Source organism: Chlorocebus sabaeus, chromosome 4 (assembly GCF_047675955.1).
Source record: "Chlorocebus sabaeus isolate Y175 chromosome 4, mChlSab1.0.hap1, whole genome shotgun sequence".
Taxonomy (NCBI): domain Eukaryota; kingdom Metazoa; phylum Chordata; class Mammalia; order Primates; family Cercopithecidae; genus Chlorocebus; species Chlorocebus sabaeus.
This window is the reverse complement of record NC_132907.1, coordinates 67,672,181-67,690,011: the sequence shown is the minus strand read 5'-3', so window position 1 is coordinate 67,690,011 and position 17,831 is coordinate 67,672,181. Positions and strand designations below refer to the sequence as shown.

At 32.6% G+C, this 17,831-nt stretch overlaps 1 protein-coding gene across 1 annotated transcript in view; it reads right to left on the bottom strand.

The window, feature by feature from the left end:
- Nucleotides 1-12,257: 12,257 nt before the first annotated feature.
- Nucleotides 12,258-17,831, bottom strand: part of CDH9 (cadherin 9) — a 166,469-nt gene continuing 160,895 nt past the window's right edge. The window contains exon 12 of the mRNA XM_007961266.3: nucleotides 12,258-15,468. Coding sequence (XP_007959457.2) covers nucleotides 14,981-15,468 — 488 coding nt within the window. The 3' untranslated portion in view covers nucleotides 12,258-14,980. The remainder of the gene's footprint in view (nucleotides 15,469-17,831) is intronic.

The window sequence follows — 17,831 nt, the reverse complement described above, 5'->3', positions numbered from 1 at the left end:
TGGCTTTTACTTTGTGGCCAAATACATCTCTGTGCTTCTGTTTCCTCAACTGTGTAATAGAGATAAAAATGATAGCAACCTCAAAGTATTTTCAAGCGAATAAATGTATATATAAACAAAAGTACCCAACACAATGTCCAGTACCTAAGATCACACAGTAAACATGTTTATATGTATAGAGTGCGGGGAAGTTGGATAGGACTTTCACCATGGTCTCCTAAGAGACAGTCCTACTGGCTCTTTTTTTTTTTTTTTTTTGGTCCTTTCTAGATCCATTTTCCATGTTTCTATAATCTGTTCCATGCTGCTGGCTCCTAAAATCTATAGACTGCATCACTGGACTTTCTTGTCTTCAAGTTTCTCATAGGGTTTCACCAATGGAAAGCACCAGTAGATAAGAGAGCAAATGGGGAAAAAGGGCAATATATTGTTGTCTTTCCTTCCACTGGTAAGGTATTAGACTGATTCCCCTGCCACAGATACTGACTAAGGACCATACTCCAGTGTTGTTCTTGAAACACTGCTTCTCTCCTTATTTTTCGGGACTCTGGGGGGAAGTCTTCTGTCACTGGTCCCTGGGTGCTTCACTGCTCTTTGTTGGTTCTCTTAACTCTATAAACTCTTTCATATAAAATCTCTTTCTTCAATTAAATACATTGAACATGTTGAATATGACATCTTTATGTTTTGATGAATTAAATACAAGGGCAAAAATGTGTCATTAAAAACTTTTTTGAGAGTCACTAGAATATCCCTAAAATGTCTCTGCTTTCCAATCGTGAAGCATCTTCCTTCATCTATTTGTACATGCTTAATATTATAAAGAAGCAAGGGGTTAACCATGAAATGTCAGAGGTTACAAAAATATCTTGTTCATGGAAAATCGATATTTTGATCCTCTTCCTCAATGTGCAGGAGAGGAAATTATTCTTCTTCTATCTGTTGCTATATAAAAAGTCCCTCTAACACATAGTGCCACAAAACCAACCATTTCATTTGGATCACCATTCCATGTATTGGCAATTTGTCCTAGGTTTTCATGGGTGGCCCTTCTCATATTGACTTAGATATCATTTTCTGGGCTTAATAATAGTTCTAGAGCATTAACTAGAATAGCTAAAAGTCTCTCTTTACTTAAGTATGAACTCTTATCCTCCAGGAGGCTAGTCAGGCTTGCTCCCATGGTGGAGGAATGTTTCTTGGGGCAAGGGCAGAAGCTAAAGGTCCTCTTGAAGTTCAGAACTGGCACAGAATACTTCTTTCCTAGTCTATAGGATTAATGCAAATTATCTCAGATTCCCTTAAGGGATGAGGAAATAGATAACAATTTTGGATAAGAGAGGTTGTAGAGAATCTGTGTCCATTTTTTCAATCTACCTCATTCCTAAATCCCAAAATCAGGTGAAGGATTGCTCTGAAAAAAGCAATCATTATTCACAACACCGATGAGGGATATCTTTTAGGAAATGCAATTCAGCTTCTTTTCTCCCCTTAACTGGACGTTGTTAAGCTCTTGAATAAGTGATTTGCAGTACTGTTATAATCAGGGCAGAACAGAGCATAGTGAGAATATTTTGGGGGAAAATCTGACATGTTTCCTATGGACATGATTCTGGAGGCAGTTTTCACTAATGTTTAGGTATTGAAAGTTTTGATACTTATTGAAACAGCCCATGAGGGTACGGACAATGTGGAATAACACTGCATTTTCAAAGAGGGAGGCCCTCTCCCGACTCCTCAGTGCTACCCCTCTCCACATTCTCCATGACTCTTAGGGGCCAAAGAAGAGTATCTTAGAACGCTGTAGTTTCAGTAGTCCCCTGGGAAGGTGCTCAGAAGCCTAAAGAGTTTGCCCAGAGTAAAGGGACAAATGATCTCTAGAAAATGGGAGAACATTGATTTGTGAATATGAAGACAGTTGGTCAATTTAGTAAGTCGTACTATACAAAACTGATTCAGTGCTTACTGAAGGAGATGATGTTTTCATAGACATTATTATAATTTGATAGTTTTTAAAAAATGTTATCTTTGTAAGTGTTGCCTTGAGTCTCTAAGTTTCTTCAGGAGTCCTATCAAAAATTTAATATTTAAAATAATGCTATTAGCCCAAACATTTGACCATCCTATGGTAATGGGTACATACATTTTGTCAGACATTGAACTTTAAAGGAGTCTGATTGCCACTTTTCTTTACCTAATCTCCAACATACTGCCTCGCTCACACTGGAGTCTCAAACACCTTTGGAAGACAAACACATTAAAACATTGTGTTTACATGAAAGGCCCCAGTTTATTATAGAACAGATTTTAGCACAATGGTTTTGACAATAATTTGTATAATGCTTACAATGGTAAATAAGTGTTTATTTTTCCCTGAAACTACCTGTTAGAAGCTAATCAGAATACAATTAAATTACATGATCTTGACATATTAATCTTAACTTAAAAACATAATTATATACAGACACGCCTTGAATTATAAAGAGGTTAACCTATGTGAGCTGAAGATATTGCAAGAAACTTAACACATTGAACATCATAGCTTAGCTTAGCCTACCTTACATATGCTCAGAACACTTTACCTAGAGTTGGGCAGTTACCTGGCAACAACAGTACACTGTAGTGTATCCGTTGTTTACCTTCATGATCATGTGGCTGACTGACAGCTAAGGCTCACTGCTGCTGCTCAGAACAGTGAGAGAGGATCCCACTGCTCACTACTAAATGTGTATGGCTTCTGCAACCATGGGAAAATCACAAAATTGTAAGTTGAACCACTGTAAGAGGACTCTTTGTATACGTACATGGAAATTATATATATATAAAATATATATACATATATAATATATACATATAATATATACACGTATTATATATAACATATACACATATGTATATATACATATATATTTCATTCTCAATGGAAATGCTATACCTGTTCCAGGGAAGTAAGTGTCGATGAAGCTTCATCAGGATTTTGATTACAGAATTATTTTGGTCCCATGCAGTTGACAATTACATTACACATATTTATATGTGCTTATTCATCTTACTATAAAAAACAGTTTCAGAAGGAAAGATTTCTCTATTGGATAAGTATAGTACTAAGGAAACTAATCACTTAGAAGATTAGCACTTCAACAGCTCCAAAAGTGGAAATGGAAAAAATAGCAGTTTAAGTAAGATAAGCAAGACAAACAAGGGAAGATCAAGCATTTTTTTCTTACTGCTCAATGTCTCCCAGTTACCATTATTTTCCTCCTGTCAATACGAATTGTTAGCTTTTGTACTTGTAAAGTTCATTTGGCTAGAAAGATGATAAATGCTGAAAGAGCACATGAGAACTTTTGTAAGAGCATATTCTTTTTTAAATCATTGTCATCTTGGTTCTCAGTGGGTTAGAATTCCACTCATTTCTATGGCTGGTTTTTCTATATCTGGGATTTAATTTTAAATTAAATTTTAATGAAGTAGTTTCCTTCTCCTCATAAATCGAAGAAAAATGAGAATGAACTTTCTTCTGGTTTCCTCAGAATAGACTTCTGCTTCTACAGTACTTGAAAATACAACTACCCTAGAGATTTGTCACATATTTTTTAGCTTGGGGCTTTCCTTTCTGATCACTTGCATTTACCACTTTTCCTCTTGGACTCTTCAGAGAAATCTGTAAAATGAGCTTTTCCATCAAAGATGAGCAGAATTTCCACTTAATCTTAAATTAATATTTTAATCCCAATTCACAAATGTTGTTTTTGCTGCATATGCAGAAATTTATCAAAAATAGGTGCCTGAAATTGTTAAGTACACATTTGTTTTTCTTCTGAAATATTTTATTTGTAGGCTTCTGTTGCCTGGTGGCATGCATATTTATCCTTAAATGGAAGAAGAATATAGTATTTCGAGGATAATAGAACACGTTTTTAAACTACTGAAAAAACAGCAAATCATGCTAATTAATTAATTTGTCATACGTAAGCCAATAGCAAGCAGTTCAGTTCTATTAGTGTCAATTGAATTAGAGCAGATTTTAGCATAAAAATTTTTAGAAATTCCAATCACTCTTACAATTACCATAGATCTATATTTAAATATCTTTTAGCATTTGTCCTAAATTACTTGTTATTCAGTGAGCAAAGCTAATGGTTATTGCATTGGAGATTTAATAAATAAAAGTTGAGAACATTTAATAAAATTTCATGATAATAAGTATGAGAGTACATTAATAATGAAAAAATGCAGAATGAGATTTTTCATCATAGCTGGAAGGTTAAGGAATTAATTTTACAGAGCATGAAATGGAAATAACTTCCCCACCATATTATTAACCAATGCTTAGATCAGTGTAATCAACTTCTTTATTCAGAGCATATCTATTCTCACATTTAGTGGCACTAAATAGGCATTTCCATCAGTTCAATAGGTTAATATAATTCAATAAATAATATCCAAGTAAGAAGTAGATCACATCATGTGATGATTCCTTGATAAGATGCCTTATTTTATTAAGCAAATACATCAACAATTCTGAAGCTAATGTAAGTGTAATTTTGTTAGCTACATTTTTACAAGTTACAAAGTATATTAGCATGCTGCCATTAGTACGGAATGTGACCATTGTAGTGAATGGAAAATAAATAAAATATTTAGAAAATGATGTTTCCCAGATAGATTTTTCTCAGTGAATGATGAATTGTGATTCAAAGTGTGGATTATGTTTCTATAAAAATTAAAATCTCAGTTTTTAAACATATTCAGATAACATGTAAGAACAACCCTCCACACTGTCAAAATATATTGTTATATAGATATCAGCATATGACAGGGAACCAATACATTAACCTCTGTTTAACAAAATGTTATACTAGTTTCTGCTCCTGGCAGTGTATGGAGCTTTCTGTCATTACACAAAGTTGCCTCAGCACTGTAGAAAATATTTGCACTTTGACACATTTAAAGTCATGCTGGATAAATGGGTAGATATGTGTGGAGCAGAGCAAAGGACTGCTAAAATACCTCCTTGGTTCACCTCTGAGATTTTATTTAATTGAATATCATTGACAAAAAACAAAACAAATAAACAAAACAAAACAAAAACACAACATCTTATTCAGAGGCCAGAGAAAAATAAATATTGAAATCAGCATCACCACTGTTCATTTATCTAGTTTCTCATTTCCCCGGAAAGATGTTCTTAAATTCCAGGCTGATCTCTTTGTGATGGATGTAGCTAATAATAGGTGTGATGTTCAATATTATTTCTTAGAATTAGACTTAACTGCTGCTAGTCCCCATCTTCATTTGATTGCTCCACAGATTAATTCAAAAACGCTCTTTCACAGTTTTAAAGCATCATACGGAAATGTCAGATATATGATCTTACTCCTGATCTCAAATCTCTGTTTGTCATAGTGCTTCCTATTTGTCTTCAAAGTGTGAACAAAAATTTTATCTATTAATGTTTGTTTTAGCAGAAGTCTCAGACACTTCAGCTTTGAATGAAAAGTGGACTTATATGTAACCCTACAAACACACTACATGATTTATCCAAGGTGAAATAATATTGTACAAAATTCTGTGGGAATTTCTCCAATCAGAGTTTAAATTTTCCCTTTGAGAGGGATAGTTGACAGAAATTTTCCAACGTGTTGCATTTTAGCTTTACTGTTATGATTTTTGGACATTGATTTTATAGTTACTAAAATTATTTGTTAACAATTTGGATGTTTTCTGTAAGGCAGGTATTATTATATTGTTCTTTAATACTATGCATTTCAATGACATTTCTCATTTTTCCACCTAGCCTATCCTTACTTTCAGCCATTCAAGAATGGTAATGAAGTACTCAATTCCTAGCCTAATATAAGTACACAGTAAATCTTCTTTGTAGGTGCTATACTAAACTGCTTGCTTTATACTACAACAGTGGACATTGCTTTAATATACTGCAGTTTTAAGTTAGCTTTGGCTATTTATTATTAGACTTTTAATGGCATCAGATTCAGATATTATTCTGATCAATAACTTGTTTGTGTAATTTCAGATCCTTTCTTTACAAGAAAAATGTCGTATTTTTTGTTTTTTCAAAACTCTGAACTCTTATTAGACCATTGATTATTTTTTCTTTTCTCTCAGCACATTGAATATAAAATTATATTATCTGAGAAAAACAATCTGATCAGACAGTTCCCAGCTCAATGCCACCATCCTCTGAGTTTTATACAATGATGATAATCTGGAATAGTATACTGATTAAAAGGAAAGTCTACTGAGTCAGATTGTCTGAATTTAAAACTTTCCTCCATATTTTACCAACTTGTGATATTATATAGGTTTCAGTTTCCTATTATGTAGGATGGAGATAAGAATTATAACTAAAGGAAAGAGTTTTAAGAATTCAGAACGTAATCCCCGTAAAATGTAAAATGATGAGTACAGTGCCTGGCACTTATTAAGTATTCAATGCATTTCCATAGGATTTCACAGATGTTAATGCATGTTGATATTTTATGCCTCTATTTATGAAACTCTTTAGTCTTTTAATAATCAAACGTAAATCACCCTATAGTTAAAATCACAAATACATTCTCTACTAATATATTGTAGTTAACAAATAAATACAATAAAATTTTGAGCCGTTTCTTTGTAAGAAAATCATTAGAAGATATTATCATTAAAGTATTGTGAAGATGGGGATAAAAGACAATGCAAAATATTTATCTTTAAATGTTTATCAAAGTTCTGTGTGTATTAAGTGGCAGTTAGCCTAATCAAATGACCATTTTAAGACATCAGTAACTTTGCAAAGGCTGACGGACCTTCACTTACAGTTTAGTATAGACATTGACACTGATGATGCTCCCCACACACCAAGAGGTTATGGAAAGGTTGATCATTTATGTAATTGAGGTCTCTAGGGAGAGCACGAAGGCCTCTCGGGAGGATCCTGAATGACTAGAGAGAGGAAGGAAAGAGACCTGCCTAGGTTTTTATTGCACAGACTGGTGAGAGTTTGCTCATGTAGGGAGGACTTATGAGATTTGAATTTCTTGCCTGCATCAAAGGAGGGAACACCAGGGCTTTCTTACCAGCTTGTCCAGAAGCAGGGATCAAGGAGAAAAGGGAAGGATGAGGCTTAAAAGTTATCAGCATTGAAACATCAACAAATGGAGTCAGACTCCTTGTTAACAAACTGTGACATTAAATTTTAGTAGAAAAAGTGGCTGAGTTTAATCAACCAGAGAGTGTCTTACATATGTTATTCAAAAGTACCTTTGACTGATTTTTACTGGATATAGTAATCTTCATTCAACAGTTTTTAAACAATATAATGTGACTTGAAAACTCCTAAAAATGTGAAGCCAAAAACACCTTTTGTTAATTTCCTTGTTATTTTTAAGCCCTTATCACATACCACTTTATATTTTAGTTAATTGTGTTTATTGACTTGAATTACAAAATCTTAAGAAAATAAAAGGTGCACATTGTACTGTTTTGAATTTCTTACATGGCTTTGTTTAATGCCAGTATTTAAAAAGAATTTATAAAATTAATCAATCAATTAATTATTCACTTACATAAGACTCTATCCATGGACTTTTTTTTTGACATAGCATCCTGAAGAAAATGAATTAAAATTTGAAGCATCAAGAATACTTTTGATTAAAATCATGACTTTTATAAGTATAATAATCCTACATTTAATAAAAAAGGCTCTAATGTATTTTCTATGAAAAAAAAAGTTTGAAACTACCATGTCATACAACTGAAGCATTCTTAAGAAGTTAAATTATAAAGTGGTGATAAATGTGACATGCTCTGATAATTAGAACTCCTAATTCAAGTAAATATATAGGAAGTGTATTCTTGACTTGGTTTCATTTGCTGCCATATAAATGCTGTTCTGGATCATGTTATAATCGACTATTAAATGAATGTGTGCCTAATAAATTTCTAATATATGAAAAGCATTAAATGAATCTAGAATACAATGCACTGAAAAGTAGTATTGAATGAACGTGAAGGCAAATAAAAAATTCTGAATACTTATATTCATCTCAAGAACATAATCACCTAAAATATATTTTTCTTATAATTTTCTACATATGAATCTCTTATTTGCTAATATTAAAAAAGATTATGTATTAGACTTAAAATCATCAAAAATAAAAAATGAGGTATTTATTAACAGCATTTATAACATTTTAAAAAGTTGTTGCTAATGTTACATAATAGGAGTTACCAACTTAAACGCTCAATACCTACAAGGAGCAGGCAGATAATATAAATTTAATGAAACAGTGTGTAAATATCCATAAGAGAGATTTCTGATGACCAAGGAACTAAGATACATCCTTCCTTCTAGCAAAATTCCAAAGTGCCCAATACAGCCAGAGCAAAAAGCACAATTGATTACCAAGGAATATTTTTAGTTTAAAGTACAACAAAGCTATAATATTAGAAAAAAATAAACAATAGCATCATTTGGGAGATGTGTAGTCCGAATTATCTTATACTCAGGAGGAGGTAGAGCAAGGAAAAGGAACAGAATGTACTTGATATGGGATATGGGGCTCGGGACTCTAGCTCTTCAGGGGAGATCAAGGCCATCCCCAGTTGCTGGTAAAACAAAACACCAGAATGAGGGCTCAGCGCAGGTAGAGTGAGGAACTGGTCTGTCCAGACTACAGCAGTTCAGCAAACTGTAGGAGAGATTTCCTCAAGAATCTAAAATCCATTCCCTACTTGTTTGTGTCTGAAGCTGAAATTTAGACAATTGCCATAGAGTTTGGGGCAGAATTAGTAATAAGGAAACATAGAAGACCAAGTCAAAAATGTCATAGAATAGCATACATCATAACATATATATTTTTGATTACACTAAAATTAAATATAATAAAAATATAAGCCTCTTATTTGTGAAATATGGTTGTAATATAATGTCATTGAAAAATTATTACTCTGAAGAGTTTTGTACTTATCTGTTCAGAAATAATAAGAATATTAAAACATCTAAAGTAAAACTGTCACAGACATGAAGTGGCAAGTTATAAAATCACCTTAGTGGAACATAAATATAATGAATAAATGCTTAAATTAACTTCACTGGTATATTATTTAAGAAAATCTAGAGAGATTAATTTATAGGTAAAATATCTTGATTTTTAAGTGTGGTCAATAGTATGATAACTTGTTACAGTTTTTAACACAATGTGAGCTAACAATATACTTTTAAAACAAACAAAACAAAACAAAACAAAAAGCTGACTACAAGTCAGATGAGGTTCAATTTTTCTTTTTTTTTTCTTTTTTTTTTGAGATGGAGTTTTGCTCTTACTACCCAAGCTGGAGTGTAATGGTGTGATCTTGGCTCACTGCAACCTCCGCCTCCGGGGTTCAAGTGATTCTCCTGCCTCATCCTCCCGAGTAGCTGGGATTATAGGTGTGTGACACCAAGTCCAGCTATTTTATTTTTTTATTTTTTTATTTTTTTTAAATTTTTAGTGGAAATAAGGTTTTACCATCTTAGCCAGGCTGGTCTTAAACTCCTGGTCTCAGGTGATCTGCCTGCTTCTGCCTCCCAAAGTTCTGGAATTACAGGCATGAGTCAATGCGTCTGGATGCTATTTTCACCATACAGATTGAAGTAGCTGGTATTTCTCCTGCATTACAAACAATTAGTTAAATGTATTTATTCTTAAAAAAAAAAAAGTCCCAATATTTTTATTGAAATTTTGGAAGAAATTAAGCGTATTTAAGTAAGACAACATTTTCTTAGAGCTTAACTGTTCAGCTTGCCAGAAACCGTATCACATGACCCAAGTACAAGACAATAGTGGGCTAAGAGCTGCCCAGTGACTAGGCTGTCGTAAAGTTAATTACGACTGCAGAAGAGAAGGATATACATATTTTATTCCTTCTCTGTGTGCGCTTGTGTTTGATTCTGACATTTAGAATTGATGGTCTGAAATGCAGTAAAATTCCGTTACCATTATCTTTTAGAAACCAAGATTATTAAATACAACTTTAGTTGTGTCAGGTTTTTATTTTTTAACTTGAAAAATTATTCGAGTTTTTCAGAACTTTTTAAAAGGTTCTTTCAAATAATGATTTAATTGTGATCAAGCAGAATTTAGCAAACTACGTTTCAATTTAACAATCTAGAGTATATTCAATATTGTGTTGAAGGCAGGTACATTGCTGTAAATTTGAGTATAATTTTCCCTTTTTTCACGTATGTTTATGTGTGTATGTATGTATGTTTGAGACAGGGTCTTGCTCTGTTGCTTAGGCTGGAGTGCAGTGGTGTGATTATAGCCCGCTGCAGCCTTGAACTCCTGGGCTCAAGTGGTCCTCCTGACTCAGCCTTCAAATTAACTAGGACTACAGGCACGCACAACCCCACCTAGCTAATTTTTTTTTAATATGTAAAATAGGTTTTCCCCTGTGTTGCCCAGGCTGGTCTCGAACTCCTGACCTCAGCAATTCTGCCACCTCAGTCTCCCAAAGTTCTGTGATTACAGGCATGAGCCACCATGACCAGACACATTTGATTTTTTCAACTCCCATGTATTTATAACATTCCACAAAATTTTTAAAATGCTCATATATAAATACTGAGCATTTTATTCAACATTGAGCAAGTATTTGCTGCATGCCAACAAGGTATGAAACAACAGTCTGGGCACATGAGATACTTTAATGAATAAAATCCATAAAAATTATTGTCCAGAGAGATCAAACATTTTAGTAGCAGTAGACACACAAAAAATTAAAGGATAAACAAATTCTACATCAAGTTGATTGGCAGTATGTGCTGTGGCAAACAATTATTTTTAAAAATAGAGAAAGGAGAAATGGGTGTGGAGGATTGTGATTTTAATTAGACTGACCAATGTAGTTCTCACTAAGAAAGTCACATTAAAAAGTGGTCTTGAACGTAGTTATGAAGTTAACTTTGTGGATACCCAAGGAAAGATTATTCCAGAGAAAGTCAATTGAATGGAAAAAAAAAAAAATGCTAGCCAGTTTTGAGGAAAAACAAGGAGACCAGAATAATCGAATTAAAATGAATGAAAGAAATGAGAATAATTTATCAGAGAAATAATGGGAATCTGATCTGACCGGTCCTTAGAGGCCACTGTGAGGACTGTCTCTCACTGCACGTGAACAATTGGTAAGTTCTGAAAAGAGAAGTGAGATGTCCAAACTTATCTAGTTAAAAAAAAAAAAATATCTGCTCTGTATTGGGTTGAAAATAGATGGCAGGAGCAGAAGCTAGTGAGAAGAAACACTTAGAAGAACACTGCAATAATCCAAGTATGGTTATTAGACCAGCATTGTAGCAGGAGATATGATGAAAGATCATTGTATATCACTTAAATTTTGAAGGTATCATTCATAGGATTTTCTACAGTATTAGATATGGAAGATAACAGATTGAAATGAATGAAGATTGACTGCTTGGTTTATGGCATGGACAATTAGAAGGATAGAGCTGACATTAACTGAGATGGGGCAAGCTGAGAAAAGATAGGAGTGAAAATTAGTAATTAAAATTTGGACATGTTACTTTTGATATGTTTATTCAAGTAGAAATTTAGAATAGTTTGGATTATTACATAGAGGTGAAAGTGGGAGGTATAAAATCAGAAAATTTCAATCTATAGCTTAGATACAGATATAGATATAGACAGGTATAGTAACATGGAAAATTGGTAAGAATACCAGGGACTTGAATTTAACCAGAAAAGAAAAAAGCCTGGACAACTCTAAAATAGAGAGCTAGAAAAGAAGAGAAAGAACCAGTAAAGAAGATTGGGTAAAGTTAAAGTACCACCAACAGAATAAAGAATTCCGGAGGCTAATTATGATACTTTGCCAAAGTGACAGGAATGATCAATATCCACCACTACTAAGGTAAGATGTTATTTCTTTTTTGTTCCTGTTTGTTTGCTTGCTTTTATTGTTAATACTATTTTATTTTCTTTGCTAAGTTTGGTATTTAAGTCATTGAAATCGATTCAATGTGCTTGAGAGCAAAATTGAATGAAATAATATCCAGACTGTGTATTAACATGCAAATAGTGTAGATAGGTTATTCATACTGAAAGAAATTCAGATATAAATATAGACATATTCTGAAAATTATTGAACTTTCTAAATAAAACAATGAAATTAAGTTTATATTTGGGATAATGGTTACTCAATTGATTTTAATTTAATTCTATTTTAGTTTGAAATAATCGGAGCTAATTAATTTAGTTTGGCAAGTACACATTAAGAATAAATTATCTTCAACATTTAACAACTCTATAGTTCATGAGAATAAAGTAATAGAATCAAATCTTACTGAGGATATTATGTGCATCTAGTAAAATAAATTCCCAAACCAATAGGGTGAATGTTGTGATGTGGGTTTTCCTGAAGAATTTCAATGATTCATTTAGTTTGCTAGTAAGGAAATAATAAAATCTGGTCCATCTGGCTCCTGAATGCATTTTACCTACTATGGACATTTCATAGATTATTGGAAAAGGATAGGAAGTATTAGTGTTACACAGATCTGTTAATTTCCTTGATTCAATCAGATCCTCTGATTCATAGCATTTAAGTCAGGTATATAAAAACAATCGCATACCAGTTAATATTAATTCTTCTAGCTCTGTGCTTCTTACAAAGACTACCATAGGTCAGTCATTTCACAGATCAAGGAAAGGGAGAACTTTGAAACTAACTTCATTAGTTCTCAAAAAGAGACAGCCAAATAATATTTTGCAAGTTAAAATATTTAATGTTTTATTCTATCTAATGACAATATTACTCTCTCATATCAATCACAGATCTACACCTTGTAGGTAAGTTCGTTTGTTGCAGTGCTCTTAGTATTTCAAACATGGTAAGCCCAGGCAAGCTATGTAACTACCAATTTATTCAACTCTCCCGCCACATAATGTCTTCGTTTTTTAAACAACCACTACATGTACAGTCAGTACAGGTCTTCTTAGAATTGATTTACTTATTGTTATTTAACCTTGTAGTGATTATAGAACAAAGTGATTATAAGACGCCTTGCTCAATGTCTAATTTATTTTTTAATGACCTCTAGTCACTCTATATATCCTATTAGGTATTTGTCTATCTATGATGGATGAACTTTGGCAATGAGGAAACTAATTCCTTTCTAAGGTAAAACTAAAATTATCTAATCAAAACTAAAACTAAAAATCTTCCTGTTTTCTGGGTGATTGTGTCCTGAGAAACATATCAAGTAATTCTCAACAGTCCAGTATGTCTTTTTCTTAGCGTTAAATTAAATCTTAATAAATATTTAATGTGTGCTACAGATAAAGTTCTTGAGTTAGTCTTGGTCTACAAAAACTTTACAACATAGTGATATAGCAACAAATAAGTACATGTTTATAATTTGGTATTTGCTCCTTAAAACCTCTTGGTAGCAGACTAGACAAAGTAAAATTTCTCCTATATGAATTCCACCTAGGAATCACCATAAGCATGGCATTTCCTGCCTAAACTATGAATAATTGAAGAGGAATAAAAGGTTAATTCTTGGCACAGAAAATAGATAACATGCAATCTCTCTGTGAAGTTCCCATATCTTGGTTGAAATTTTATACTGTAGGCCATATCAGGGCCAGATTATACACAGCCGTCTTTCAAATATTTGCAGATGATGATTGCTTACGATTCCCATCTCTTCTTCTTTCCCGTGCTTTGAGGTGCCTATATTCTATTTTCCGGACAATCGCAATAATTAGTAAACCATCACATACTTTTAAGTCTCTTTTCTCTACTTTTCCTTAGCTTTTTCAAAACTTTCTCAACTATAATGACTTGGAATTTCCTCAATAAAATAATAAATTTAAAAACAAACTCTCTACTCTTCAATACACATTTTAAACATGTTACGCACACCTGAGCACATATCCCATGAATTGCCTCATCATGAAGAAAAAAAAAATCAGAACTATGATTTCTCATTTTGAAAACTAAACTACTGAGAGAAGATTGATTTAGATTTTTTCTATGTCTACATAATATTACTGACACATACTTCAGTTACTCTCAACTATAATCCACTGGTTGATCCCATAGTAAAGACTTGCAAAAAAAAAAAACTTAAAGTTTATTATCCACAACTATATATATATATAATATTTTATAATCCAAATGTGTCTCATACTCTATTGATGGTTAGACATCAGTGGTTCTATAAACATTAGTCAATATTTAAGTGATGAAACGGAAAAATAGCAATTGGTACCAAAGTTATTTTATGGTTTCGCTACATTGTAGGTCCAAATCCATGCAGTAGTTTCTGAACTGCTTATTCCCTGAGTGAACCATGTTTTACATTTAAAGGTGTAAAACATTTTTGTTATAAATGAGATCAGATCTGCCTCTAGGAATTAAATAAAATGAAATGTATTTTATAAATACTAGTTTATTTCATAAAAATACAAAAATATAAATATACATTTATAAAAATATGAATGAATTAACACAAAGACATTCTTCAACTAAATAAATATGGCAGTAATAGTCATTCCTATGTCATTAAGGATATATCTTTTCCGTATTAATTTACAAAGCGGTTGCACAATGTTTAGTTTAATAGTAAAGGTGACTGAAAGTCAGTTAAGAAAACATTTATAAATTATTATACCTAAGAAAAGGCACAAAAAGCCTTTTAAGTATTTTTATTGATTATTGATGTGATATATTTCCTTCCGAGCTTGTTAGGCAAAGAGGGTGAACTGGTTATTACTTTTTAAAAAATCTGTATCATTCGTATTCATTCACGAAAACTTACTGATTAAGCAAATCCCTACTAAGACAACACCTACGTATTGTTTGTAATTTCAATTTTTGAAAAATTTCCTCCCAGGAAGAGAATGCAGGCCACTCAATCTAATAACATAGACAGTACTTCCACTAATATTGATCAAGTCAAACAATCCTCTTAGTCTCGGTCACTATCATCACCCCCGTACATATCGGCAAGTTTTTTAAAACGAGGCCCCCAGTCACTGAGGTAATCATAATCTTGGTTACAATCAGCTGTGAGGGATTCTAAAGAACTGAGCGAATCTGCTATGGAATCATTCCCTTCATAGGCATACGTTGCCAGTGAATCATAAGGAGGTGCACTTGGGTCTGCGTCGTTTTCTTTTAATCTTCGATGGATAAAATCTTGTACATCAATATTTTCCCACAGAGGCACAGTCCTCCTTATCTGAAAAATAGTTTCAGGCATTACATCTCGTCTAAGTTTACTGTCTTCTCTTGCCTCTGGATTCCTTAATGTGCCAATGTCAAAAGCTTGGGTATCTTCTTCCCCACCGCCTTCATCGTTATAGGTGACAATGTTGTCCCGGACATCGTCTTTTGAAATTATCAGAGGTTCCTTTTTCCTTTGCCTCTTCAATGCAGCAAACAGCACAACTAAAACTATTAATAAGAAATGGGAAAACAGTGAGATTTCATGAGTCAGGATAAAATAGAGTACACTTCTGAGTGTGAAATTTGTTTGGTACAGGAGATATTAAGATTAATCGAATAAAAATAATTAACTACCCTGTAGAAATACAGAGTTTCTCAAGGCAATGACTGGATGCACTATATTGATAAAGGAGCAGATATTACCATACCATTAATTTACTGTCAAGACATACTCTCCTATGAACTTCTGGCATTGAAAAAGCTTTATTCAAGTACAATTATTATATTTATCCAACTTCAATTGCCTGACACATCAGCAATCTTTCCAAATGTGCACTTGTTTCAAATACAAAAACGCTAAAACTCTACTCATGATATTGATCATTCCTTTCACTTAGGCACAAGTATCATTTCTTAATGATTCAAGGGATATATGCAAAACATTACTCATATGTAGATATATATATATTTGTATATGCATTATATTCCTATATTATGCATGTACATATGCACACACATGAATATGTCATGAATATGTATGTGTCACTGATATGATCACTTCCCATATCTCATAGGTTTAACTAAATTCCTTTACTGGTCTAATTTTGTAGTGGGCTTAGAAAGCTGAACTACAACTCTAAAAGTTACAACATAAAACTCAAACTCATCTTTAACTGATCTTACAAAACACCTCAGACTGTATCTTGTTAATGAGGACTTCCTTGACATACAAGGCCTGATTTAAACATTTGGAATGAAATGTTAATTGTATTCCCTCTACTTTCTGTATTATTTTTATTGTTTACATGCCTATGTTACAAAGTTAACTGTGAACTTCTCATATAATATATTTTCTTATTTCTCATTATAATACTGGAATTCAAATTATGTGTACTGGAAGATGAATCTTTTTCTAATAAATGCATGTTGCAATTAATCACGTTCATTTAAAAAGAAGCAAACATGATTTTCAAAATACAAATTTTCCATTAAAAATTGGACAAGCCCGTAATGTTACATATAAGAAATGTGAGAATAAAATCAAGACAATATCGTCAAAACACACTTCAGCATTACCAGGGAAAAATACAAACTAGGTTTCCTTTACTTTAGGGTACTTAACTGTGTGTCAGTATTATTTATGCTTCACAGAAAATAAGAAAATGTTGGCTATTATTCCTTTTCTCGATTTTTACATGAAGATTAAACAAAGCATACTCACTGTCATTGAGACTACACTTCAACATGGCCCGTGAGGCCCCTATGACTACACTAAAGCCTTGTCCAATGTTATTTTCATATTGACCAGCAAACTTTTCTCAGCTCTTCCTAACTGAAAGTAAGATTTTACAAAAGATAATTAAAGATTATCTTTAATGTCATAAAAGTAAGATTTTATGAAAGATAAGAAAGATAAAGAAGTATCAGTAGTTAGACTTCACAGAATGGGCTTTGGGAGCTGAGCTATATTCAGGATCATCTTAGAGATATTAAAAAAAGAAGACTGCAGTAAAAATGAGACCTCTGTACTCTCCTTTTAAAATATGGACATACGATTAATTAAGTCCAACATAGGTCTGACATCTATCAAATTTCAGCCACACACTAGAAAAAGAGATTTCTTTCTAAATTTAAGGTTAAATAAATTTATAAGTTATCTACTTTTTAATCAATAAAATAACAATTGTGTAGTCAATTATTAAGCATTAAGGGTTTCTTAGCTAATAAAAACTTACTAATTCCCACAAATGGTCCGTAGAATCTGTTCTGAGCTTCCTTTTCTACCATATTAATATTATCAGATCATTTCTTAGATTGAGGTTATTAATCTGGAACATGTGAACAGAATTCAGAAAGAATAGGATAAGAAATGAAAAAAAATAAGTGCCTCATTATTTCCATCTATCTGTAACTCAAATTTAGCATTTCTTTTCAATAGGATTATTGGCATAAACTATGGTGATAGTGGCAGTGTGCGTGACAGATATTTTATATTGCATCACAGTTTGACAGGTAAATCAAACCACAGTTAGACTTGCTCCAGAACATGGCATGCATGATTTGATAAGCAAGCACAGTTTTCTTCGTGTTTTTTATTTCATTTGTGTAAGTGTATTTCCTTTTTGTCTTACATGTTTTACTCTAATAAATTTAAATCGTCATTCTGGCTAGGTCCATTCGCTTCATCAGGCTGCCAAAAGTGTCCCTACAACCAAAAAGTTTAAAATCCCAGCCCTAGATTTTAATCTTCCATCTTGCCTTATAAGATAGATATAAACTAAGAGTTAGATTTCTTCAAAATGTATGAAAGTACATTTAAAATATTATTGTCAGTGCTATGTCACTATCTTATAAAAAGCAAACTCTCTTAC